General features: G+C 44.1%; 2 protein-coding genes across 4 annotated transcripts; one reads left to right on the forward strand and one right to left on the reverse strand.

The window, feature by feature from the left end:
- The first annotated feature begins 215 nt into the window (after positions 1-215).
- On the forward strand, positions 216-14902 carry atp2a1 (ATPase sarcoplasmic/endoplasmic reticulum Ca2+ transporting 1). Of its 2 annotated transcripts, XM_084036357.1 has the most exons (26): positions 216-392; positions 492-628; positions 1485-1502; positions 2102-2184; positions 4123-4227; positions 5154-5292; positions 6528-6608; positions 6696-6781; positions 6964-7119; positions 7261-7402; positions 8678-8844; positions 8925-9013; positions 9107-9209; positions 9301-9432; positions 9614-9739; positions 9855-10073; positions 10198-10309; positions 10398-10621; positions 10732-10952; positions 11070-11272; positions 11573-11658; positions 11786-11919; positions 12299-12416; positions 12892-13009; positions 13491-13536; positions 14589-14902. In XM_084036357.1, the coding sequence occupies exons 2-25, from the start codon at positions 511-513 to the stop codon at positions 13493-13495; spliced, it is 2985 nt and encodes a 994-aa protein (XP_083892483.1). In that variant the 5' UTR covers positions 216-392; positions 492-510; the 3' UTR covers positions 13496-13536; positions 14589-14902. The 2 variants fall into 2 exon arrangements, with proteins under 2 accessions (XP_083892483.1, XP_083892482.1); XM_084036356.1 differs by lacking the exon at positions 13491-13536.
- Positions 14903-15425: 523 nt separating this feature from the next.
- Positions 15426-20795, reverse strand: rabep2 (rabaptin, RAB GTPase binding effector protein 2). Of its 2 annotated transcripts, XM_084036358.1 has the most exons (12): positions 20588-20795; positions 19075-19230; positions 18521-18603; positions 18094-18423; positions 17876-17971; positions 17660-17758; positions 17289-17402; positions 17080-17158; positions 16942-16953; positions 16681-16835; positions 16365-16481; positions 15426-16249 (listed from the first exon to the last, which is right to left on the reverse strand). In XM_084036358.1, exons 1-12 carry the CDS (start codon positions 20610-20612, stop codon positions 16145-16147), a joined length of 1371 nt encoding a protein of 456 aa, XP_083892484.1. In that variant the 5' UTR covers positions 20613-20795; the 3' UTR covers positions 15426-16144. The 2 variants fall into 2 exon arrangements, with proteins under 2 accessions (XP_083892484.1, XP_083892485.1); XM_084036359.1 differs by lacking the exon at positions 20588-20795 and having other exon boundaries at positions 18094-18418; positions 19075-19216.
- Between the last annotated feature and the right edge of the window lie 1478 nt (positions 20796-22273).

The raw sequence follows: 22273 nt of genomic DNA on the forward strand, positions 1-22273 counted from the left end.
CTGTGTGGCCCCTGAGCATGCATGTTCTCTAAGCACATCTTATTTCCAGCTTGCCGTGCAGCAGACCCCTCTGCAGTTGTTGCCCCCTTCCACCCCCCCGCCTATTCTTTACCACAGGGCCTTCCCTGCCCACCTATTAGTGACGTTATCGACCAATGAGGGGCGAGTGCATGGGGAGCAAGCACCAATGAGGCCACTTTTTCATCTGTATAAAACTTTTCAGGACAGTTTGCCGGGTTGCACTTTCTGTCAGTCCAGGGCTCCGAGAGGAGAGCAACAGCCCAGAGAGAGAGAGAGAGAGAGAGAGAGAGAGAGAGGGGGTAGAGAGAGAGCAAGTGTGAACGCAGGGGGGTTGCCAGCTTTTAATCCCAATCCCACACTACAAGAAAGTGGTGGGTGAACATTTGAGCTTCACTTGTTTTTAACTTTTGAGTGCCGCTCAGACTTGACGTGAATGTGTTCTGTGTTTTCTATCCCTTTTGTTCCCGAAGCCTCTCCGTTTCAGCAAGGATGGAGAACGCACACATGAAAGAGTCGCCAGACGTCCTGTCTCACTTTGGCGTCACCGAAAACACCGGCCTCTCACCGGAGCAGTTCAAGAAGAACCTGGACAAGTACGGCTACAACGGTGAGGGGGATGGATGGAGGGATGGATGGATGAAACAGTTGAATGTATTGGACTCAAAGAGTCGTAGTCAATAAAGTGATTGAGGAATAGCAGGGTGAAGGAACACACGCGTTTCATTGGATTTAGCTTGGCAGAGTGAGTTGAAGGCATAGCAGAAACACTGTGTACCTGAGAGGCTTAGCAAGATTAATTGGCAGCAGTGCGATGCTGAACTGGCTCTGTGTACGACAAGTTTTCTGATGCTGGTCTCATTACGGAAAACAAAGGGAGGGTGATGTTTCTGGAGCAGGTGCATTAGAGTTTCAGGTTTCCGACGATCGTGGCTGGCTTTAGTTTTGATTGGAGATTCTTCATTTATTAGCGAATTAAAGGATGACGGTTCATTCATCTCAAGGTCAAGGTCTTACTTTTTTACTCCAACTACCTCTCGTGCAGTAGTAGCCTCCCTCGGTGGGATGGAGTTCAGCTAAATCAAGTTGCTGAGGAAGGCCCTTAGATTGGGCTCAACGGTGACTGTATTTGTTGTGGAGCGTCTCAGCAGAGTCAATGGATGGATGTTGACAGAGTAACAGCAAACTAAAATAACAGAGTAATTAAGGTCACTGTAAAGGTCAGTTAATATAGTTACTATATTTGTGTGAGGGACAAGGAGGCCTGAACAAACCAGCTGCTGCTTAACATTAATTAGTCACTTAGAGTCCTATCAATAGTTTATTAGAAATGTGGGAGTGGAATAGATTGTAGTTTCTGTCATGCAATGGTTGGTTTTGACTCCTTAAAGTGTGTTTAAAACAGTGTTGTAAATGTGGCGCGTAGCTACGTTGCATTAATATTGTTTGTCTCTCTTCTACCACAGAGCTGCCGGCAGAGGAGGGTGAGTCCACCTCAAACACCTGCTTTTCAGTTATTATTCCTGTTTGACTCACATGTGATCACGGTGCATCTTCTAACACACCTGTTCCTCTCACTTCCTGTGCTAAGTCGTTAATCTAACACCCGTCATTGGCTCCGGAGATTGTAATTGTGACCCAAACTGCTAATAACATGATGACAACGCACACATAACCCAAGAAATCAGTGGATCCGAGGCCATTCCTGATGTCGGATGTGTGGCTTCTACAATTGCTAAATACATTAACCTGCAACCAATCATCTGCACACAGAATAAGGACCAAGACTTTGAGGACCATATATATAATCAATGTGGCAGATATTTAAAATAAATAGCTTTATATGAGGCTGCTGTTGCAAAATGAATAATCACTTACCAAATATGTATCACAGGTTTCATCATAACTCTGCTTAACCCTCTTAACTCTCTTGCATGCAAAAAAAAAACATGTATATTATTAAGATTATATTGACATTCCATAACATTTAATATAATAATACATACAATATATTAACATACACAGCAATTACATACACAATCAACCACACACTTGAATACTTTATGTGATTTTATGTTAACAGGAAAGACAATCTGGGAGCTGGTGGTGGAACAGTTTGAGGACCTGTTGGTCAGAATCTTACTGCTGGCCGCCTGCATCTCTTTTGTGAGTTTGCTCACTTTTCCATTTTAAACGATGCTGTGCATTTGTATTTACGTGATACAGAATGTTCATGCAGTAAGCCTGCAAATATTTTAAAAGACGTACATTGTGTATTTAAGGAACTTTGGTTGAAAAGACAGAGGAAAACACCAATTAGCAATTAGAAAGTGGTGTGGATAATTAAAGCACTTTCAAGACCTTGTTTCCACCTGGCCATAGCAAGATCAACCAATCAAATGGTTATGTTAAGGTTAAATCTGAAGTTAAGGATAATCGATCCTGGACCAGCGGCTTGAGAGGCAACAAATTAGCTGCTCAAAGCTGTTGCAAAAAAAGCCAATTCTTGCATCTGAACATGGCGTGATGTTGATGGAGCGCCTCACCAACAGAAACGAACAGTGCAAACGGCGAGCTGCATCTTTTCTGACCCTTCGCCTGCTTTGTTTGCGATTACAAAACACTGCTGAGTTATTAAATTACATTTGGACCCGTGTCCTCACTCTCATTTACACCAGGAATCCCTCTCTCCCCCTCCTCCCCCTGTTGCTCTCTCCAAAACAGTTTTGTGGAGGAGAGGAGGCTGGACACAATGTCTTAATCCTCGATCTCTGCCCTCTGGCCTCCCTGCACAGCTGTCACTATGGCCTTAGAAGGCCCGACGACTGTGTGTGTGTGTGTGTGTGTATGTGTGCGCACAAGAGAAAGAGAAAGAGTGTGTGTTGTGTGCGTACATATACATAGCAGGGGCTTTATTTTAAGAAAGTCTCAAGCCAGGGCGAGAAACTGTATCCTTAGACAAAGGTCAGGGATGGAAGGAACGAGGGATGGCTTGCAGCAGTAGGAGAGCTTGAAAGACAGGGAGGGTGGTGAGGGGTGGGGTGGGGGGGGGAGTCGGGGATTGGGTTGCACAATGGCTTTGTTTGTTACAATGACAAACGAGAGCAATAGATTCATAGTCGTATACGGTTTCTAAAAGAGAGAACACTAAATACTGCAAATACACGGTCATCCTATTCATACACACAGGAATGTCCTGCCGCCGCGGCGCGCTGACAGCCTCTGACTCGCATTCTGGAGATCCACTGTGTCTTTGAAGAGGGGCAGGGCGAAGACAGACCCGAGAGCGTGAGCAGTAGGGACTATTTTTGGAAAAAGGGTGGGAAAAGACGGGAGATGAAAAGCAGGCGAATGTAAAACACGGCGGATTATGAGGAGGAGGAGGAGGAGCAAACATTTGCGAAGAGAAGGATGGGGCTCTCTCTGGTCCGCTGGCCTGCAACTAATCTGTGTCAATGTCAACACGGAGGCTTTTCCGAAACAGACCTCGCACTCCCGCTCACCACACGTGTTGCTGCTGTGTGATTGGTGGAGTCACATGTAGAGGAAGGCCTTCACACGTAGGGTGACATAAGGGATGACAATGACACATGTCATTTGATCCAGCGATGGTTCATAACTGTCATTAATGCTGACCATCAGTAAAAGATAAAACTGTCACCCTGGGCAACAGGTGCACAACGAAGTATCCCCAGCAATAATAAAGAATTACTTTAACATCAACACAAACCCACAAAACTTTATAGATATGAGGAAAGTGTATATAAAGAAATGCATAAAGTATCTACAGTAAATTTTAAAAATCAACTGCAACAACTATTTCCTTGAGCACAGCATCAGCAATGGATTTTGGACTGTTGGTTGAACACAACAAGTGATCGGAAGACATCACTTAGCACTCTGGGAACGTAAAAACAAAAGTGTGGCCATGAGTTTTGTTGAGTAAAAATGAGAATTTATGGCGAAAAGTCTGAGATTTTTTAATTTGCTCTCAGTCATCGACCTCCATGGAAATCTTAAACATAAAAAAAAAAAATCATAAAGTAAAAAACACCTTCATTAAAATGTGAATTGTGACACTACCTCCTCTCTCCATCTCCCCAGGTACTGGCTTTGTTCGAGGAAGGGGAAGAGACTGTCACAGCCTTCGTCGAACCCTTCGTCATCCTCCTCATCCTCATTGCAAACGCTGTTGTTGGAGTGTGGCAGGTCAGTGAGCACACACACACACACACACACACACGCACAAAGAGAGGAACAATCACAAGGACACATACCTGCCCCTGAATACTGTCTTTTAAACACACACCTAAATAGACTCTTATACTTAGTAACAGTCACACAATAAATCACACATGATGGATGGCCTGTTCGGGTCGCAGCCCGTGTCCTTTACAGCGAGCACACGAGAGCTCGGAGTTCGAGGGAGTCCAGAATGAGAGGCATGACGTCAGCCGGAGGTGAAAAGGCCAAAGGTTAAGCCAGCGGGGGTGAGTGGAGGGGAGGGGGGAGGTGGACTGGGACCCTTGAAGGCTCAAACTGCAGTCTGCTTTGTTTCAATCCACAGTAAAAATACAGAGGGACGATCAGGTTACGGCAGGACTGGGAAGTGTGTGTGTCTCTGTGTGTGTGTGTGTGTGTGTGTGTGTGTGTGTGTGTGTGTGTGTGTGTGTGTGGTAGAGGGGGTTCATATCAATCCTGCGGCAGTCATTTGGAAACTATGCACAAGGATTCACACATGGGGGGTACGGGGGAGAATGGAGGGAGGGAGGGAGGGCGGCTGGCATAAATTGGGCTTTACACTTTGAGGCGGTGGAGGCCAGCCTTGGAGGAAACCGCAGACTGAAGCGAACATCAGCCGGTTGGACTTCATCAACCTGTTGTTCAGCAAACACTGCAAACACACACTCAAGATCTGTTCCCTATCAAACTTTTGTTTACTGTAATTTAGCATCACATTACACATTATTTTCTTTCTAGACACTTTTTTGGGCCTGATTCTATGGCTTACCACATCTGGCATAATAGAGAATAAATGGCATATATATATTGTATATGATCGTAGCATAAAATGCTGGGAGATGTGATCTAAAAGGGTTTAAAAAAAAACATTATTATCATTATTTTTGCAACAGGAGCGCAATGCAGAGAGTGCCATCGAGGCTCTGAAGGAGTACGAGCCCGAGATGGGGAAAGTTTACCGGTCGGACAGGAAGAGCGTGCAGAGAATCAAGGCCAGGGAGATCGTTCCTGGTGATGTGGTGGAGGTTTCCGGTAAGATTGCCAAAACTGGAGGGCTCTCTCTTTTCACAGTTGTAGCAGCGGCATGGATTCACCGTCCATTCAGTCACTGGAAACGCTCCAGGAACAGAACCCTCAGCAGCAGTGATATATATCTATACTTGGGAAATCCTGTAATGAAGTGACTCCAAGCAAAATACAAGTAAAGAGTTAGGTCACATGTAGGTCAAGCCTAACTCCTGAAACTAATCCCCCACAATAGGACTTCATCTGCCCAGTTCTACATACTACACAGCTTTAGCGTGCAAATTCCTGTTCATGTGCAATTTTAAGTTTTTACATGGTAGCATGCAAACGATATGATTGTGCATGCAATAGAGCTATGTGGAAATATTAAGGAACGGAGCCGATGGCCTGTGTTGAGTCTGGTTAAGTGAAGTAATTCTTCTTTGGCTTGTATGTAAGAGTCAAGTCATAGATACTAAATACTGAGAGTACACTTTAATAATGTCCAGAACCCACTTTAACTATGTATCATGTACTAATACAGTCATAAGGACTTCTCAACCTTGGATCTAACCAGCCATTGTTCTACAAACTCTCTGTAATCGACTCCAAGTTTGAGCTGAAAACGTAACTTTTGGACTAGAAACTCAAATATGTTTGACTCCTGTTTTAACATAAAGAAGAAATCAAGCTCCTCGGCTCATTCGCTCGTGTACTTCAAAAGAGTCACGTGCGTGTGTGCGTGTGTGCGTGTGTGTGTGTGTGTGTGTGTGTGCGTGTGTGTGTGTGAGTGTGAGTGAGTACATGTCTCCGAACGTCCTTGAGAATGAACATGGGCCCTTTTAAGGCAGTCCCAGAAAAAGGGGGTGGAGGGGAACTGAAGGAACTTGCTGCAGGAAGAAAAAAAAAAAAAAAAACAAGCTTGAGTATAAATACACTTAATATTGACGTCCGGACTCGCTCCTCTGTCTCTCCCTCTCCCTCTGTTTGCTGTCCACCTGTTCTTTTCATTTTGTGATCTCCCCAAGGTCTCCCTCTCTGTCTCTGCCTGCGGTATCAGTTTTCAATAGCAACGCCATCCAGATTGCTAAAACCAGTCAATCAACCCTTTCCCCCCCTCCCTCATCCTGCTGTAGCCGCATGCTGCTGTCAGACTGACACAAAGCCGTTTGTACTGTAATCCTGCAACAAAACGCTGTGAAACAAATCATTTCAAGTAAAACAGCCCCGAGTAATTTCTGTTTGCATTTCTGTTTGTGTAGTTGGTGACAAAGTGCCAGCTGACATCAGACTCATCTCCATCAAATCCACAACCCTGCGTGTGGACCAGTCCATTCTAACTGGTAGGCGTTACTGGACAGAGCGATATGATGTCTTTTTTGATGCGTGCTTCCTCACCCTAACCCTCCCAAAACGTGTGTCTCCTATAGGCGAGTCTGTCAGTGTGATCAAACACACTGATGCTGTCCCAGACCCCCGAGCTGTCAACCAGGACAAGAAGAACATGCTATTCTCTGTGAGTCCTCATCCACCTATATGTTACCTACTAAAGAAAGTTCCTCTGGGGAACATGAATTTCTATTAAAAAAAGAAGTCATGGCAATCAATCCAGCCCTTGTTGAGATATTTCAGTTTGGTCCAGATTGACAAAGTAACTTTCGCGTGGTTTTCTCCATCTTTCTTTGAAACCGCGTTCAGGGAACCAACATCGCGGCAGGAAGAGCCACCGGCATCGCCGTTGCGACCGGCGTCTCCACTGAGATCGGTAAGATTCGTGACCAGATGGCTGCCACAGAGCAGGAGAAGACCCCTCTGCAGCAGAAACTGGACGAGTTCGGAGAGCAGCTGTCCAAGGTGGGTGAGGCAGATCTGAAACTGTATCGCCACGGTGACAGTTTTTTATCCATTTAATCCTTTTTGTTAAAAAACGGGACCTATGTTGTTTTAAGTGACTTAGGATAGTGAAACACTTCCCTTTGACTGCCTGCCCTCCAGGTCATCTCCCTCATCTGTGTGGCCGTGTGGATTATCAACATTGGCCATTTCAATGACCCCGTCCACGGAGGCTCCTGGATCCGCGGGGCTGTCTACTATTTCAAGATAGCCGTTGCTCTGGCTGTGGCTGCCATCCCTGAAGGTGAAACCCCGGGATTAACTTCCACGTACTCGCCCACAAGATTATCATATCTAAAATTCATCTAATGTAGCTAATCTAATGTGACGCTCCATAAAAAATCAAATGAGTGTCACTAATTATGACATTACGTTATTATACACTAAGATACGGCTTATTAAGGAGGAACTCCATCAATTTTAGTCATCAAAGTCGGCTTAAGAACTTTGGCAAATTGCCTCAAATGATGTCACTTGAGTCTTTCTGTAGTCAAGTTGCATTGTGGGTAAAATGTAGGCGCCTGGTTTTGACAAGGAAGGAGACCAGTGTAATAAAAAAGACGATATCTCTCTTTTTCAATATTATAGGAGCACAATGCGAAATCAGCAGCATATATTCTTGGATTTTATCAAGTTGATTTTACAAATAGGTAAATTCTGATTTTTGGTGGTTTTGGATGCAGGTGAAGGAAGCAGACATGTTTGTTCTTAGGACAGCTGGGAGATGTACTGTCATTTGTCCTGGTCTGGCCAGGGATCTCTGCCTTTTCTGATGAACTCATAAAGGATCTTCAGCAGGTGGATGAAGCAGCTTATCTGGCCCCCCTTTAACTTGGAGAAGCAGCTGTTTGTCACAGACAGAAAGCCAAATAATCTTTCTTTGGTCGCTGCCCAACTCCAACAATAGATGACAGTTGGAAAGACATTTGGTCAGTAAATCAAGAGCTTGCATAGTCACTCGGCCCCGTCTTTAACTGAGTGATTAAGACCGTAAAAGCCATCAAACGCCGACTCTAGGAACAGAAACCTTTTAGCCGCCTGAATGGGAACGATTGCATAATCTGGCACGGACCGGGTCTGAGATTTGGAGGTGCTCACATTCATCCCCGTCACGCCACAGTCAGCTGTGCCTATGTTCATCACGCACCACAGTCTGATGAGCCAAGAGGACAACATCATCTGCAAACACAGATGCCACCATAATATCACTAAACTGGACACTCTCCAGACCTTCACCGGCCCATCGTCAGAGTTGATTTATTCCAAGAAACTGAACACAGATCTGACTGAATGGCGTGCAGCAGCCCCCTCCCGCAGGGATAACTTAGTCTGGATGGGCTCCAGCTGATGTGTTAAGGGCCGTGTAGGGACCAGGACGGTTGTCAGCCTGCCCAGTGGCAGGTGGATACAGTCATGGCGGGTCAGATCATTATTTCTTCTCACTTGGCTCTTCGGTTTAAGAAGTTCATGTTGTGTCCGCCATTCCACCGATGACCGTTTCTCTCTCCATCCATCTCAGGTCTGCCCGCCGTCATCACCACCTGCCTGGCCCTGGGAACACGTCGTATGGCCAAGAAGAACGCCATCGTCAGGAGCCTGCCCTCCGTGGAGACCCTGGGCTGCACCTCGGTCATCTGCTCCGACAAGACCGGCACCCTCACCACCAACCAGATGTGTGTAACTAAGGTAGGTCCGTTCTCATCACACAAACGTTCTTGGATTTGATCCAGAGAGCAGATCTAATGGAGGCGTTTGTGTATTTCCAGATGTTCGTCATCGAGAGAGTTGAGGGTGACAATGTTTCCCTCGGTCAGTTTGACATCTCAGGCTCAAAGTACACCCCCGAGGGAGAAGTGTAAGTACCAAAAAGAGTTAAAAAATGTATCTTATGGACACACGTAATATTTAGTTTTGTCTAAACATTTTTGTTAATCTTTTTTTCTGCTAGTACAAAGAATGGCATGCCTCTGAAGTGTGGCCAGAATGATGGACTGGTCGAGCTGGCCACCATCTGCGCTCTGTGCAATGACTCTTCTCTGGACTACAATGAGGTCTGCAGAGCATTCAGGAGGATTTTGCGTTCACGACATTGTTTTAATGTGACAATACTTAACTTTTCTCTCTTCCTTCTCCATGATGTAGTCCAAGGGTATTTATGAGAAAGTGGGCGAGGCCACTGAAACCGCGCTGTCCTGTTTGGTGGAGAAGATGAACGTGTTCAACACTGAAGTGGCCGGCCTGTCCAAGGTGGAGCGGGCAAACGCTTGCTGCAGTGTAAGTCCACAAAATGAATGAATGTGAAAGGGCTCACTCATAGTGACAAGCCCTCAGATTATAATAAAAGCCCATGATTATATATCCGCTGCCTCAAGTGGTCAAAAAACAGTTATTGCATATACTTTGATTTTTGATGCTTTTCCTGCAGTTCACCTTCTTTCCCTCCGTTTTCCAACAGGTGATCAAGCAGCTGATGAGGAAGGAGTTCACCCTGGAGTTCTCCAGAGACAGGAAGTCCATGTCAGTTTACTGCTCTCCTGCCAAGTCTGCCAAATCCCCTGTGGGAAACAAGATGTTCGTCAAAGTGAGTGTGTGACCCAAGCCGTACAGTACACAAAGAGTTTACACTGCTTGTTTTACTCGGTACTGCAAAACTTGTCTAGTCTGTGTTGATAAGGAAAACACACGTCGGTCCACAGGGTGCTCCAGAAGGTGTCATTGACCGCTGTGCGTACGTCCGCGTGGGCACCAACCGTGTACCTCTGACTGGCCCCGTCAAAGACCACATCCTGTCAGTCATCAAGGAGTGGGGCACCGGGCGGGACACTCTCCGCTGTCTGGCACTCGCCACCTGCGACACACCTGTGAGGAAGGAGGACATGAACCTGGAGGACTCCACCAAGTTCGCAGACTATGAGGTAGGTGACTAATAATATTGTCTAACATATGGCAGTGGATATCACTTAAACAGTTGTTTATGTTGCAGTAGTTTAATCTCCAAAAGGACACTAAAGCTTCTTTTCCTTTGTTCTGACTCTCCAGACTGACTTGACCTTTGTGGGCTGCGTTGGCATGCTCGACCCTCCTCGTAAGGAAGTCATGGGCTCCATCGAGCTGTGCAGAGCTGCTGGCATCCGTGTCATCATGATCACTGGTCCGTACACAAACTCGGTGTTTTAATCTCACCGTATAAGAAGACGAGCATGATAGAAACGATAGAATCTTCATTTCTGTCCTCCCAGGTGACAACAAAGGCACAGCGGTGGCCATCTGCCGTCGTATCGGCATCTTCACCGAGGACGAGGACGTCAGCAGCAAGGCCTTCACCGGTCGCGAGTTTGATGACCTCGATCTGTACGATCAGAAGATCGCCGTTCGAAAGGCTTGCTGCTTCGCCAGAGTGGAACCGTCCCACAAGTCCAAGATCGTCGAGTTCCTGCAGGGCTTTGACGAGATCACTGCCATGGTGAGGAGGAGAGATAGAAAGCGTGTACTTTTGTCGTGTTTCTTGATATTAAAAATGGAATGAAACCATTTTGACTTGCAAATCCACTAACTGGTCTCCTTCTACCCAAGACTGGCGATGGAGTAAACGATGCCCCCGCCTTGAAGAAGGCGGAGATTGGCATCGCCATGGGCTCTGGCACTGCCGTTGCCAAGTCTGCCTCTGAGATGGTCCTGGCTGACGACAACTTCTCCTCCATTGTGTCTGCCGTTGAGGAGGGCAGAGCCATTTACAACAACATGAAGCAGTTCATCCGCTACCTCATCTCCTCCAACGTAGGCGAGGTCGTCTGGTGAGTACATGCTTGTGTAGATGGCGGTGAGGTGTGATGACAGCTGTGAGAACAGAGACGACGAGAGGGGTCGTGTCAAAATGAATTAAACTCTTACCTCCCCTCTGCCACACCCAGTATCTTCCTGACCGCTGCCCTGGGTCTGCCCGAAGCGCTGATCCCAGTCCAGCTGCTGTGGGTCAACCTTGTGACTGACGGTCTGCCTGCCACCGCGCTGGGCTTCAATCCCCCCGACCTGGACATCATGGGCAAAGCCCCCCGCTCCCCCAAAGAGCCCCTCATCTCCGGCTGGCTCTTCTTCAGATACATGGCCATCGGAGGTACGACACATTATGTTCTTGCTCGCTCCCTCTTCAATCATTTGTGTATTGTGCCGTTTTATTTTATTTTGCTTGGTTGTTGGTTAATCTAAATGATGTTGTTACCACGGTAACGGGTCTTCAGGGTATCATGCACCAAATTAACATCGATTTCTTTAACACCTGCATCAAAAACTCTCTGGCAGCCATTATACAAGTAACATCCACGTCTATTGAAGATTCTGGGTTTGAACTTGTGGATCGTTAAGATAAATGAAGGACTCCAGACTTTGTTATTTAACAGAGTAATATCTCCTCCAGGTTATGTCGGTGCTGCAACCGTCGCAGCAGCCGCCTGGTGGTTCCTGTACTGTGATGAAGGCCCAATGGTTACCTTCTACCAGCTGGTTAGTATTTAAAACTATGATTTGAGTACTTTTCATGTAGTATTTTACAAACACACTGCAGGGAAGGAGCCCCAGCTTCTCAGAGACCACGGCTTTAGTGAGAGTTTCTGTCTGTGTTCCCCGTCAGTCACACTTCATGCAGTGCAGCGAGGACAACGAGGACTTTGCTGGGATCCACTGCGAGGTGTTTGAGGCCGCTCCCCCAATGACGATGGCTCTGTCTGTGCTGGTCACCATCGAGATGTGCAACGCTCTGAACAGGTAAACACGTTCACTGGGGACTTATAATGATGTATTTTAAAATGGCTCCATTGTTTCTCCATCGAGTAAGTTAAAATTAGCTATTAAATGCTATTTCCATCTTTATGCAATATAATATATATTAATATTACACCCATAAAACCTTCGTCAGATCTTTGATATGACTTTGATTAAGATAGAAAGACGATGTTGAGGTCGTCCACCACAGAAATGTGTCAGAGCTCACATGCTTCTGCTTCACATCCTTTTGTACACATTTATTTCCCTACATCACACTCTTTTAGATGCCCTCACACATTTTCAGTCTGCATTAACGTTCCCCTCCTCCCTCCCCATCCAACCCCACCTTCCTCCTCCTCTTCCTCTTCCTCCCCACCAGCTTGTCTGAGAACCAGTCCCTGGTGCGCATGCCCCCCTGGAGCAACCTCTGGCTGGTGGGCGCCATGAGCCTCTCCATGTCCCTTCACTTCATGATCATCTACGTCGACCCCCTGCCCGTGAGTCTGGCCTCCTGCACTACAGCCCTCTTCTCCAAAATAAACATCCACCACCCTCTTCTCCAGCCACACACACACACACACGCACACACACACTTGTTGTCATTACTTAAATACTTAACAGATGAGGCACCGCTCAGCTGCCCAAATTACTAACAGAGATGGTATTTAAGGTGGCACACAATTAAACCAGCTGCTCTGCCTTGTGGACTCCCAAAATGGTGTGACGAATTTAAAAAAACGTGACTATTTCTCCTTACTTAGACGTTTCTTCACAGAAAATACAGACTCTTCAGCGGGAATGATACTCCAGATATTTATACTGATTCTCCTGTGTATATGTGTATAAAAAGGGGATTCATACTCGTATGAGCATTCATGTAAATAATATCTGTCATTGATAAACAGCTCGTGTCTTACCGCGAGTTGTGCGTCAAGTTTGGCGGCCTTAACGCGTCGGCGCTCTCGTCCACAGATGATCTTCAAGCTCACCCACTTGAATGTGGAGCAGTGGTTGATGGTGCTGAAGCTCTCCTTCCCCGTCATCCTCATCGACGAGCTCCTCAAGTTTGTGGCTCGCACATATCTGGAGGGTAAGCTACGCATTTGACTCGTTTAAAACAGCTTTCCTTTATTCTGGATCCGAACGCTTACATGGTCCTGAAAGATACGTGGTGGGGAATCACATTTCTGGAACAGCTGGTTGGTTCAGCTAGTCTGAATTAAACACACATGCTGCACAAAAAACCAATGTGTTCATACGTAGACAAGATTTATTTACACATTTTATACAATTTAAGAACACAATTCCTTTAACATTTCAACCTGATGCTGTCTTAATTGATTTGTAAGGAATATATTGTTGATTAATGGAATGTTCTGGAATAATTTACCTCCAATTAAACATCTTTTAATGAATCTGAACTGTTATTTTAACCTCTTTTCTTGTTCCTGACGCAGTTGTAACGATCTCCCACCCTCTTCCCTCTAATCTCTGTTTACTTCTGATGACATTTATCTAATTTTCCTCCACTTGGATGCTCTTTTTTCACCACTCCCTCACCAACAATCCAGTCTAAACCCACCCCCCTCCTCCCCTCCTCCACACCCCTGTAACAAGGTATTCCCCTGACTCGTGCTAAAGGTTTCAGCACTCTGCATCATGCACGTATGTTTGGAGTTTTCCTCTGTGTTGCTAATCTTTCTGGGATAATGCATTTGGATCCTGAGTGTAGCTGGGATCAGTAGTCCTGCTGGCTGTGCATCTTTCTTGAACAGCTAATAGAAATCATACAAAGGACTTACATAGTTTGAAAATGTTACTTCTGCTTATTGCTAACAGTAGATTGTAGATCCTCTGAAATTTTAAAATAGCAACATTAGCACACTTGGACTTTGCATTTAATGTGATCGACCTTATATTGTGCATTTTGCTAACGAGGTCAAAATGTTGCTGGATTATGTCGGATTTCAGTTGCAATTATGAAAAAGCAGCCTTCTAACCATTTTTGACATTGCTCAGCAAATAATGCAGATTTGCATTTTATTTTCTGATGATCTGACTTGACTTGGAATGTATATCTATAGTACACTGCATTTTATCTTATGTGTAATCTCTCTCCCACTGACACTGGTGATAGGCTCAATAACAGACTAAACATTTATATATGAAAATATGATTTTGGGGAAATATGCTCGTTTGCTTGCTTGCCTAGAGGATCAATGCATGCTGGAAACAGGTGGATGGAACGGTTAATGTGTATATTGGATGTATTCATTTGTACAGTTACATTTTTATGTTTTATGGGTGGCATCAGACTATTTCTCGTTCATCAGCAGTTGCCAGGCAACCGGCGGAGACTCCAGGAAGTTACTGGTCCTCCACATAATACCCCTTAAAAAATAAATTTTCTGTTTTTTAATTTTGTACATATGAAACACACTAAATATTGTGTTAATTAGTGAGGTTTAGAGGTGCTGGAAGGTATTTTTTGCTTCCCTTGACAGTTTGTTTGTGATTAGCTATCCAGATCCTGGCAGTAGCTCAGAAGAGCAGTATCAATCAACTCCACAACAAATCCATTTAGCGTATTTCCCCAAAACAAACGGACTCAAATCAACCTCAGCGCACTGCCTTTACCTCCCAACTGACCTTGTTGTTTTCCTCTGCAGGAAAAGTCTAGAGGCGAAGTGACACAGAGAGCGGGTGAAGCAGAAAGAGAGAGAGAGCTGAGGCGGAGAGGACGGAGAGAGAAAGGCTGAGCGCTCCCTCTGAAACAGAGCCTGCCATCAGTCACATGACACCATCAAAACATCCAGTGGCATGAAAACTAAAGAAAACACACAAGCCATCTGAAAATACACCAAAAGAAAGCTGCAAAATATTTTTTTTCCGTGTATGTACTGAAGTTAATATATAGGTGAGAGTTATTAAAACTACTGTGTTGATTCTATTCTTAAAGAATAAAGATATGTATTAAAGAAAATGTGAGACTTGGATGTCAGTGCTGTTTCCAATTCAGGTTGTTTTTGTTGTTGTTTTTTTGTATATATTGCAGTTGATAGCAATTTAGCACGATTTAGTAAATCTGGTGGGACTGAAAGGTCAATTTCAGATGTGTTGCATTAACATAAAAACAATCATTTATGAATTTGGTTTGGTTTTTGACATTGTTGTACAAGTACAAGTTATTATTAATAGTATTAACAATAAACATGTTTTATTTATTGGTAATCATTTAAGACTAAATTGTATCATCTGTTAAAGTTAACTCTACATTATTCAGGGTTTTTCCAACCGATTATGGAATCGCAGCAGCTGTACTGTATTAAAATGATCAAATTATACAGTCCATTATAAACTATTTTATTAAATTATATAATGCATATCAGTCTTATACATTTCCTGTGAGTCTTTTTGCGTATTAAGTGGCTCTGCATGGATTTCTGAGCCCGGGGTTGAGAAACGTTATCATAGTATTTGAAGATGAACGCGAGGGTTGAAGGAAGGATTGTGACAGCCTCTCTTTACTTTTCAATATGTATTAAAACAGAACAAACCAACAAGATCTTACACATTCACATTTCTCCGCAGGTTTTTTTTTAACTTCTGTCCTAATCCACAATCATAAATTAGCTTTAAGTGTAGAGACGACTATGGTAGCGCTAACAATGCTAAGCTAACAGAAAATACAGCACATTGATGTACATAATAAAATCACGACTGAAATGCAGTTCATTTAGGAGAGTTTCGTATCACTATTGTTCATTATTGCACTGTGATCCGTTGTTTTTAGAGGTCCTCCTTCACAAAGATGATAGAAAGAAATGTGTGCATGGGAAAACAGCTTGCATATCTGATACATTAAAATATCAAGTGTTTTTGGGACTTGTGAGTGTTTTGCTGGAATCATGTCAGTTTTAACAGAATACATAAGAAATAAAAGTGTTACTGGATGTAAGAAAAAGGGAATGTTTCTTTTACTGAAAGCAACCATGCTTCATCAAAACTCACTTTGGTAGCTAAGCAACGGTTTCAGTCATTGACACCGAACAATCAGCCGAAACACAAAAATAACGCTATTTGTGAACATCCATCCAATGTTACAAGTGCTAGCAGCACCGGCTGTGGTAATCCCAGTGGTCACGACAGTATTTCATGTGGTTAGTTGGTCCTTAATGTTTTATCTTGGTCTGTGCTCTTTGGTTCCAATGTGACTCTCTGTAACTCACGAGGCGTCTGCAGGCGTGGAACCAGCTTCACTGATCCCCTCCTCCAGGATTTCCCTGACCTGTTCAAGACTCTCAGCCTGCCGAATGACCTCCAGCTTCACCTGATGGGGGGGGAAAGAGATCAGTAGAAATATCAATTTGGACCAATTTCTGCAAGTGCAAGAAGTTGTTGAAGCAATTTTATTTACTTTTTTACCATCAACTGTCGTGTCTTACCTGCAGTGACTGAGACAGCTGGACAAAGTCCCTCTGGACAGTCTGGCTGGTGTCGAGCTGGGAACGCAGACTGATCCCTTGGCTACGCAGCTCCAGACACTGTTGCTGCAGCGCCGCCTGACAGTCACAGAGGAAGCAGAGTGTGAAAATGTAATATTCTGTCAACTCCCAGTAGCAACAAGAATGTGTACTTATACTACGAGCAATGTAAACCCAAGAATACCAGACCACCTCGGGTCCCAATTCAGTATTATTAATGTAATTCCCACCACTACGTGTCACACTTGTTCTCTCAAAAAAAGCAGGTTGGATTTACTTTGTCGTTACTGAGGGCCTTGTTGGTGCTGTGCACATGAGACAGCGCCACCCGCAGGGCTTCCAGTTCAGTGCGACAGGCCAGCAGTTCAGCCTGCAACTGGTCTTTCTGACTCTGGATTCTCTCCGTCTCCGTCTTCAGGCTGGACAGCTGCACTACACACACACACCACACACACACACACACACTCAGTTAAATTACACAAGACCTCAAGACCTACTAGTGACCGGACCAATATGAAAGCATGAGTGGTCGACTCACCTTCTACAACCTCTGATGACAGTAGGTGCGAGCAGGCAGGAAGCGAGAAAAGAGAGAATAAAATGTGGTTTAGTATCAATACAGTCAGTCTGTGTTGCAAACCTTCCCTTAATAATAATAATAATATAACCCAGAGACCGTTCTCCTCCGTCCGGTTGTCCAGCTGCTCCCTCAGGGTGACAATCTCGATGCGGAGACGCTCCTCACAGTGCGCCCCCTGCAGGTGAGAGTCAACAGTCACACAAACGCCGACAGCAGAAGCAGGAGACCCACATGTTTATGTGATGAAAATGGATTTTGAGTTAGTTTTTCTTTCCATGTTTGTTCATGAAAGAACAGTAATGTACCTGCAGTGTTGCTGGGAAGGATGAGCCAGAGTCTGGTCCTTCATCTTCAACTTCCTCCCCTTTCAGTCTGGACAGCTCACTGCACACCTTCCTCTGGGAAAAGGATAACTCTGCCTGGACACACAAAAACAGAGTGAGCCTCCTGAATAATGTGCTAACCTTATGGGTAATTATTATAATACAACCAACCATGTGATAATATCAAAGTTTAACATTTTGAGAAAAAAATGTATTCTCTTTATTGCAGAATACATGAAAAGATCAAGAGTACTCTGATGTCTGTACAGTAAAAATGTATCTCTTCTTCCCTTAAAAGTAAGTCACCATCCCTGACACAGTCACACTCTATGGGATGACATCATATCGCTCACCAGCCGACTCTGGACAGCGTTCTGTGATTGGCTGAAAGACTTCTGCAGATCCTGGAGGAGGGCCTCCGACGTGTGGACCTGACACTGGAGCATTGATACCTGAACACACAAACAAATCAACATGCGTCTGCACCATAGAAACAAAATATTGATTTATGGTCTGTACACATCACATCTCCTCTGTGTTCGTCTCCTTCTGGACACAGTGCTGCTCACCTGTTTGTGGGTGTGGTTGGTCTGTGTGTTCAGTTCCTTCTCCAGCTCCTCCTTCTCAGCCTGCAGCCGACTCACCTCCTCATGCAGCTCGGACACCTGCGCGCCACACATTCATTACACATTTGGTCAGACTGAAAACGTCACAATCGTGAGTGTAAAGATGTTTTTATTTATTGCTGTATAATGGTGTTAATGTTTTTTTATATTGATGTCGATACCTGAGCGTTGAGTGCATCCCAGTCGCCGTGCGTGACCAGCCGGTGTCCGGCCGGCGGCAGGTAGATCGCCTCGGGCACCAAAGTCCCTGTGGAGACCAGAGAGTCGGTGTCTTCCTGAGCGTTGGGCTTTCTGGGCAGAGACGGCGTGTCCAAGGAGAAGGAAGACAACGAGGCCGAGTCGCAGTTCCGCAGGGAAAAATATGCTTCTGTGGCGAGCGGCGTCCCTTCTCCCTCCGCCGCGGCCTCGGTCTCCGTCAGGCTGTTGTTGATGGATGTCGGGGATACATTAGTGGGGACTTCTGCTTCCATCCTGCCTTTCCTTCCACTGATCTAACAGGTAGAGGAAGAACAAGCGCAGCCTGGGATTAAGACCGGGACATTTGGAGACAATTTTGGGGGGAAAAAGACACAAAGTGAAAACACTGACCATGTTCTGTCCACTGGCTCTCCTCCACTCCACAGGCTGAGACTGGAGGACAGATATCCTGGCCTCATACTGCGCTGCCGTCTCTGTAAAACACATCAGGATCAGGAAATAAAGATTTAATCCTCCAGTCAGGTGAACAATATCTGGTTTGACCAAATGTTTGAGATCACGATACTTAAAAGAAAGTTTAGCTACATTTTATTAGAAAGACTTGAAAGTTACAACAATGCAACACACGTTCATTGTTTTTAAAAGAATAACTTGCTAATTCTCTCCCGACCTTTAACCTTATTAAATAAGAGCATTTTAGACTGCTCATTCTGAGCTCTTATCAAACATTTTAGTTATACTGGTGATCAACAGCATACTTTAATATTATGTCATTTGGCTTCAATTAGAAACTTCACACACATGAAAAGAAAATGAAATCCAAAAAGAAAAAATACTTAATTATGTGAATTTAGACTTTGTTCTCATGAGGACAAACACACCGTGCTTATCACACATGTACACATGAAACACACACACATACACACCGACACGCACACACTGACCTCTGAGAGCCTCCTGCAGAGACTGGATCTCTTGATCACATTGTTTCTGCAGCTCTGCCAGTTCCTCCTGTTTGCTCAACTCGCATATAGTCGCCACGCCCTGCCAGTGTTCGGCCTGAGCTCGGCATTCGGCTAGCTGGGCCTGCAGGCTGGCCTCTGAAAAAAGATTTTTAAAATGTGTTTTGCCTTCATTATGCTGTTTTGAGGACGTTTGAATCATAGGGACTGAAAGCTATGACGCATGTTTATGTCATGGTTGTTAGGTGTGCACATAGCAGGGTCAGCTGGCTGGAAGATGCATATAAAATCCTTTAAACACAAAGATGAGCCAGTCATGTAATAGTAAGTCTTTTGAGTGAATATGACCAACTGATTACATCACTTGGTCGACTGAGAGATCAATAAAGATAATTAAGCCTAAAATAACAGCAGCAGATTTTCTTTTGACCTTAATAAACCATATATGTATAAAAAAAGTATTGATGAGTTTGTCCTTAACCACTTATACACGTCATGAAGGTGGCAATATACTGACATTCATATTATTATATGTTTGTTTTGTTTATTTAGTTTGTCATTCACAGACACTTAAACAGTAGTATGTCATCCGACTGTTCATACTTGTTATCTGGGGTCAGTTTTAAGACCAAGAGGTGATAAACAAACTGTTACAAAACCCCAATAACAGAAGTCCAAATAGATTAAAAAGTTAAAACAAGTATAATAATAAAGGGTTATAGAGCTGAGAATCTGTTGTATGCAATCATGTTATTCAGGTGAATTAATTCATTAATGCATATTTTTCAGTTCAAAACCAGGTTTAAAAGTTATTCTCTTAATATATTAGGGAAAAGTCACAAAGTATGAAGATTCAAGAATACAAAGTATGTGTTTTATTATGTGTATAAACTGTTGCCGTCATTGGTATTATATATGAAAACATGTGCCAAAGGTAAGTGACGTAAAGGCTCCAGCACACACTCTTATTGTTATCTTTCTTTCACCGACGCTGATAAGCACAGTAGATGACACGTCTTCATAAGTTGGACAACTTTACTTTAGCAACTATTGAGCCAAGTTGCTGCAACGCTACTGAAGCCACCTGTAGCAGGATTTCCTCTCAGAAAAAAAAGTCGCTTAATGTCGAGATTAATGTGTTGTAACGAATATGACGCGTACACGTTTATATACACATTTACACACGTTGCTATGATACTAACAAATGAGAGACGTGACACGGAGCGACAGTACACTGAGTTAGTTAGTAGCCGTTTTAGCTAACGTGTTAGCTAGCGGCTAGCTTCTCTCCGCGGCTGTCAGGGATGCTAACAGGCCGTTTACCGGCTAGCGGAGCTCCGCTGCTCCACAATCAACAGGTTTCACTCGCGGTGAAGACCAGCAACGAGTTCACCTCAATCCTGAACCAGTATCGGGTTGTAAAGAGGGTCCTTACCCCCCCTCCCTCCCTCCCTCCACAACCGGTCCCGTTAGACCAGATTAAAGTTTTATTTACCCGCGTCTTCCGTCTCGGAGCTCATCTTCACTTCACCCGACCAGAAACAAAACAAACGGGTCTACGAGGAGCCCCAGAAACCCGACCGAGTCATTTTCTCTTCGAGCTGCGGAGCCTCGGTGGAGATTATCAGCCCGGTGTCAACTTCAGGAAACAACTTTCCCCGGTCCGAGCCTGCGGAAACCACGTCAACCTCCTTCCTGTTCTCAAATGTCTTTCCCTGTTTGCTTTGACTCTTTCATTTGACTGCTTTGTTTTTTTTGGTTTGCTTGTGGGGGTTAAACAGCAAGAAAGGCAGCCACATGTTGGTTTGTTTTTTTAAACGTGCCACACCCTGGACACGAAGCGTCTGGTCACGTGACGGCCACTGGAGGTCACCAACCACTGATGGGCCACATTCCTGTCTGGGTGACAGAAATGACTGTAACATCGTATTTCATTGAAGCATATTCACCAGTGTTTAAACTGTAAACAAACAACAAGAATATGTAATAATATTAGGATAATTTTCAATTTAATGGCAGAATTGAATAAGAAAAATATAGTGTTTAATAAACAGAACTTGATTTTAAATTATATTTAGCTTATAATCATATGGAGAGTAGAAATCAGGATTCCCTCTGGTGGAGGAATACTGGTATTATGGGGAAAGATCAGTCCTGTGTCACCTAAACACATTTTTTTTTATGTTTTGCTCTCCAATTAATTCCTGAATGGTATATTATGAATGCTCCTCAAATATCTTCTCAAAATAAATGGTCGAAAATTAAATACTGCAAATCAACTCTGAGACTTGCGTTTGATGTATTCCCACTTTTGCCAATTTGACAGATTGTTAAAAATGATATTTTAAGTATTCTCAGTGCTTTAACATCTTGCAGACGATGTAGCAGGAAATTCAGTCACAGATTTAATTTTGTTATTTTATCTTCAAGGTTGTCACGGGGGATCCACACTTTATAACAGGTTTGAAAGAAAACCGTCACCATGAAAGTCTGTTTATTTTCACCATGCAAGTGTAAAGTGGAAAATGAGCGTTGGCTGTGTGTTATCAGCTTTGGCACGTAGGTCACTTTTGCATGCTGATATGATGTGAAGTCCTCTGTTGTGCTTTACAGAGTAAAACACTGCGATGATGTAATCCTGTATGTGCATGTTAGACAGTCATGTCAGATTGATGTTAGTTCCAACCCTTGAACTCAAATGTAATTTATTTTTAGATGGACTTGATGTCGCCCCCTCTTCTGAGTACAATACTCTATTTAAGTGATTAATAAACTTAATCTGTTGAACACTGACAAGATAAATACTTAAGATGTTAAAAAACAAGCCTAAAATGAACCTTGAAACTGTATTTTATTGGCAGCGGCCCTTTTGCACCTGCTTCCTTTGCTTGACAAAGGCATGACGATACAAGGTTTAGTTTCCTGTGTTTGCTTTTCAGTAATAAAAACTGTTCTCACCAAACTGGAAGCCCATACACCTTTAACTTCAGTTAGCTGAAACCGTACATCTACCAGCCCGGATACTCTTATGTCCATCTACACATTAACCCATGTCTTAATCTGGAAATCTGGAGTGAGAGCGGACGCATCCTGTCTGTGCTTTATGAAACGGGGCGTGGCAAGTATAAAAACTGAAACCGCAAACTCAAGTGGAGAAGAAATCCACGGCTACATGCGTGTC

This window comes from Eutrigla gurnardus, assembly GCF_963514095.1.
Source record: "Eutrigla gurnardus genome assembly, chromosome: 20".
NCBI lineage: Eukaryota > Metazoa > Chordata > Actinopteri > Perciformes > Triglidae > Eutrigla > Eutrigla gurnardus.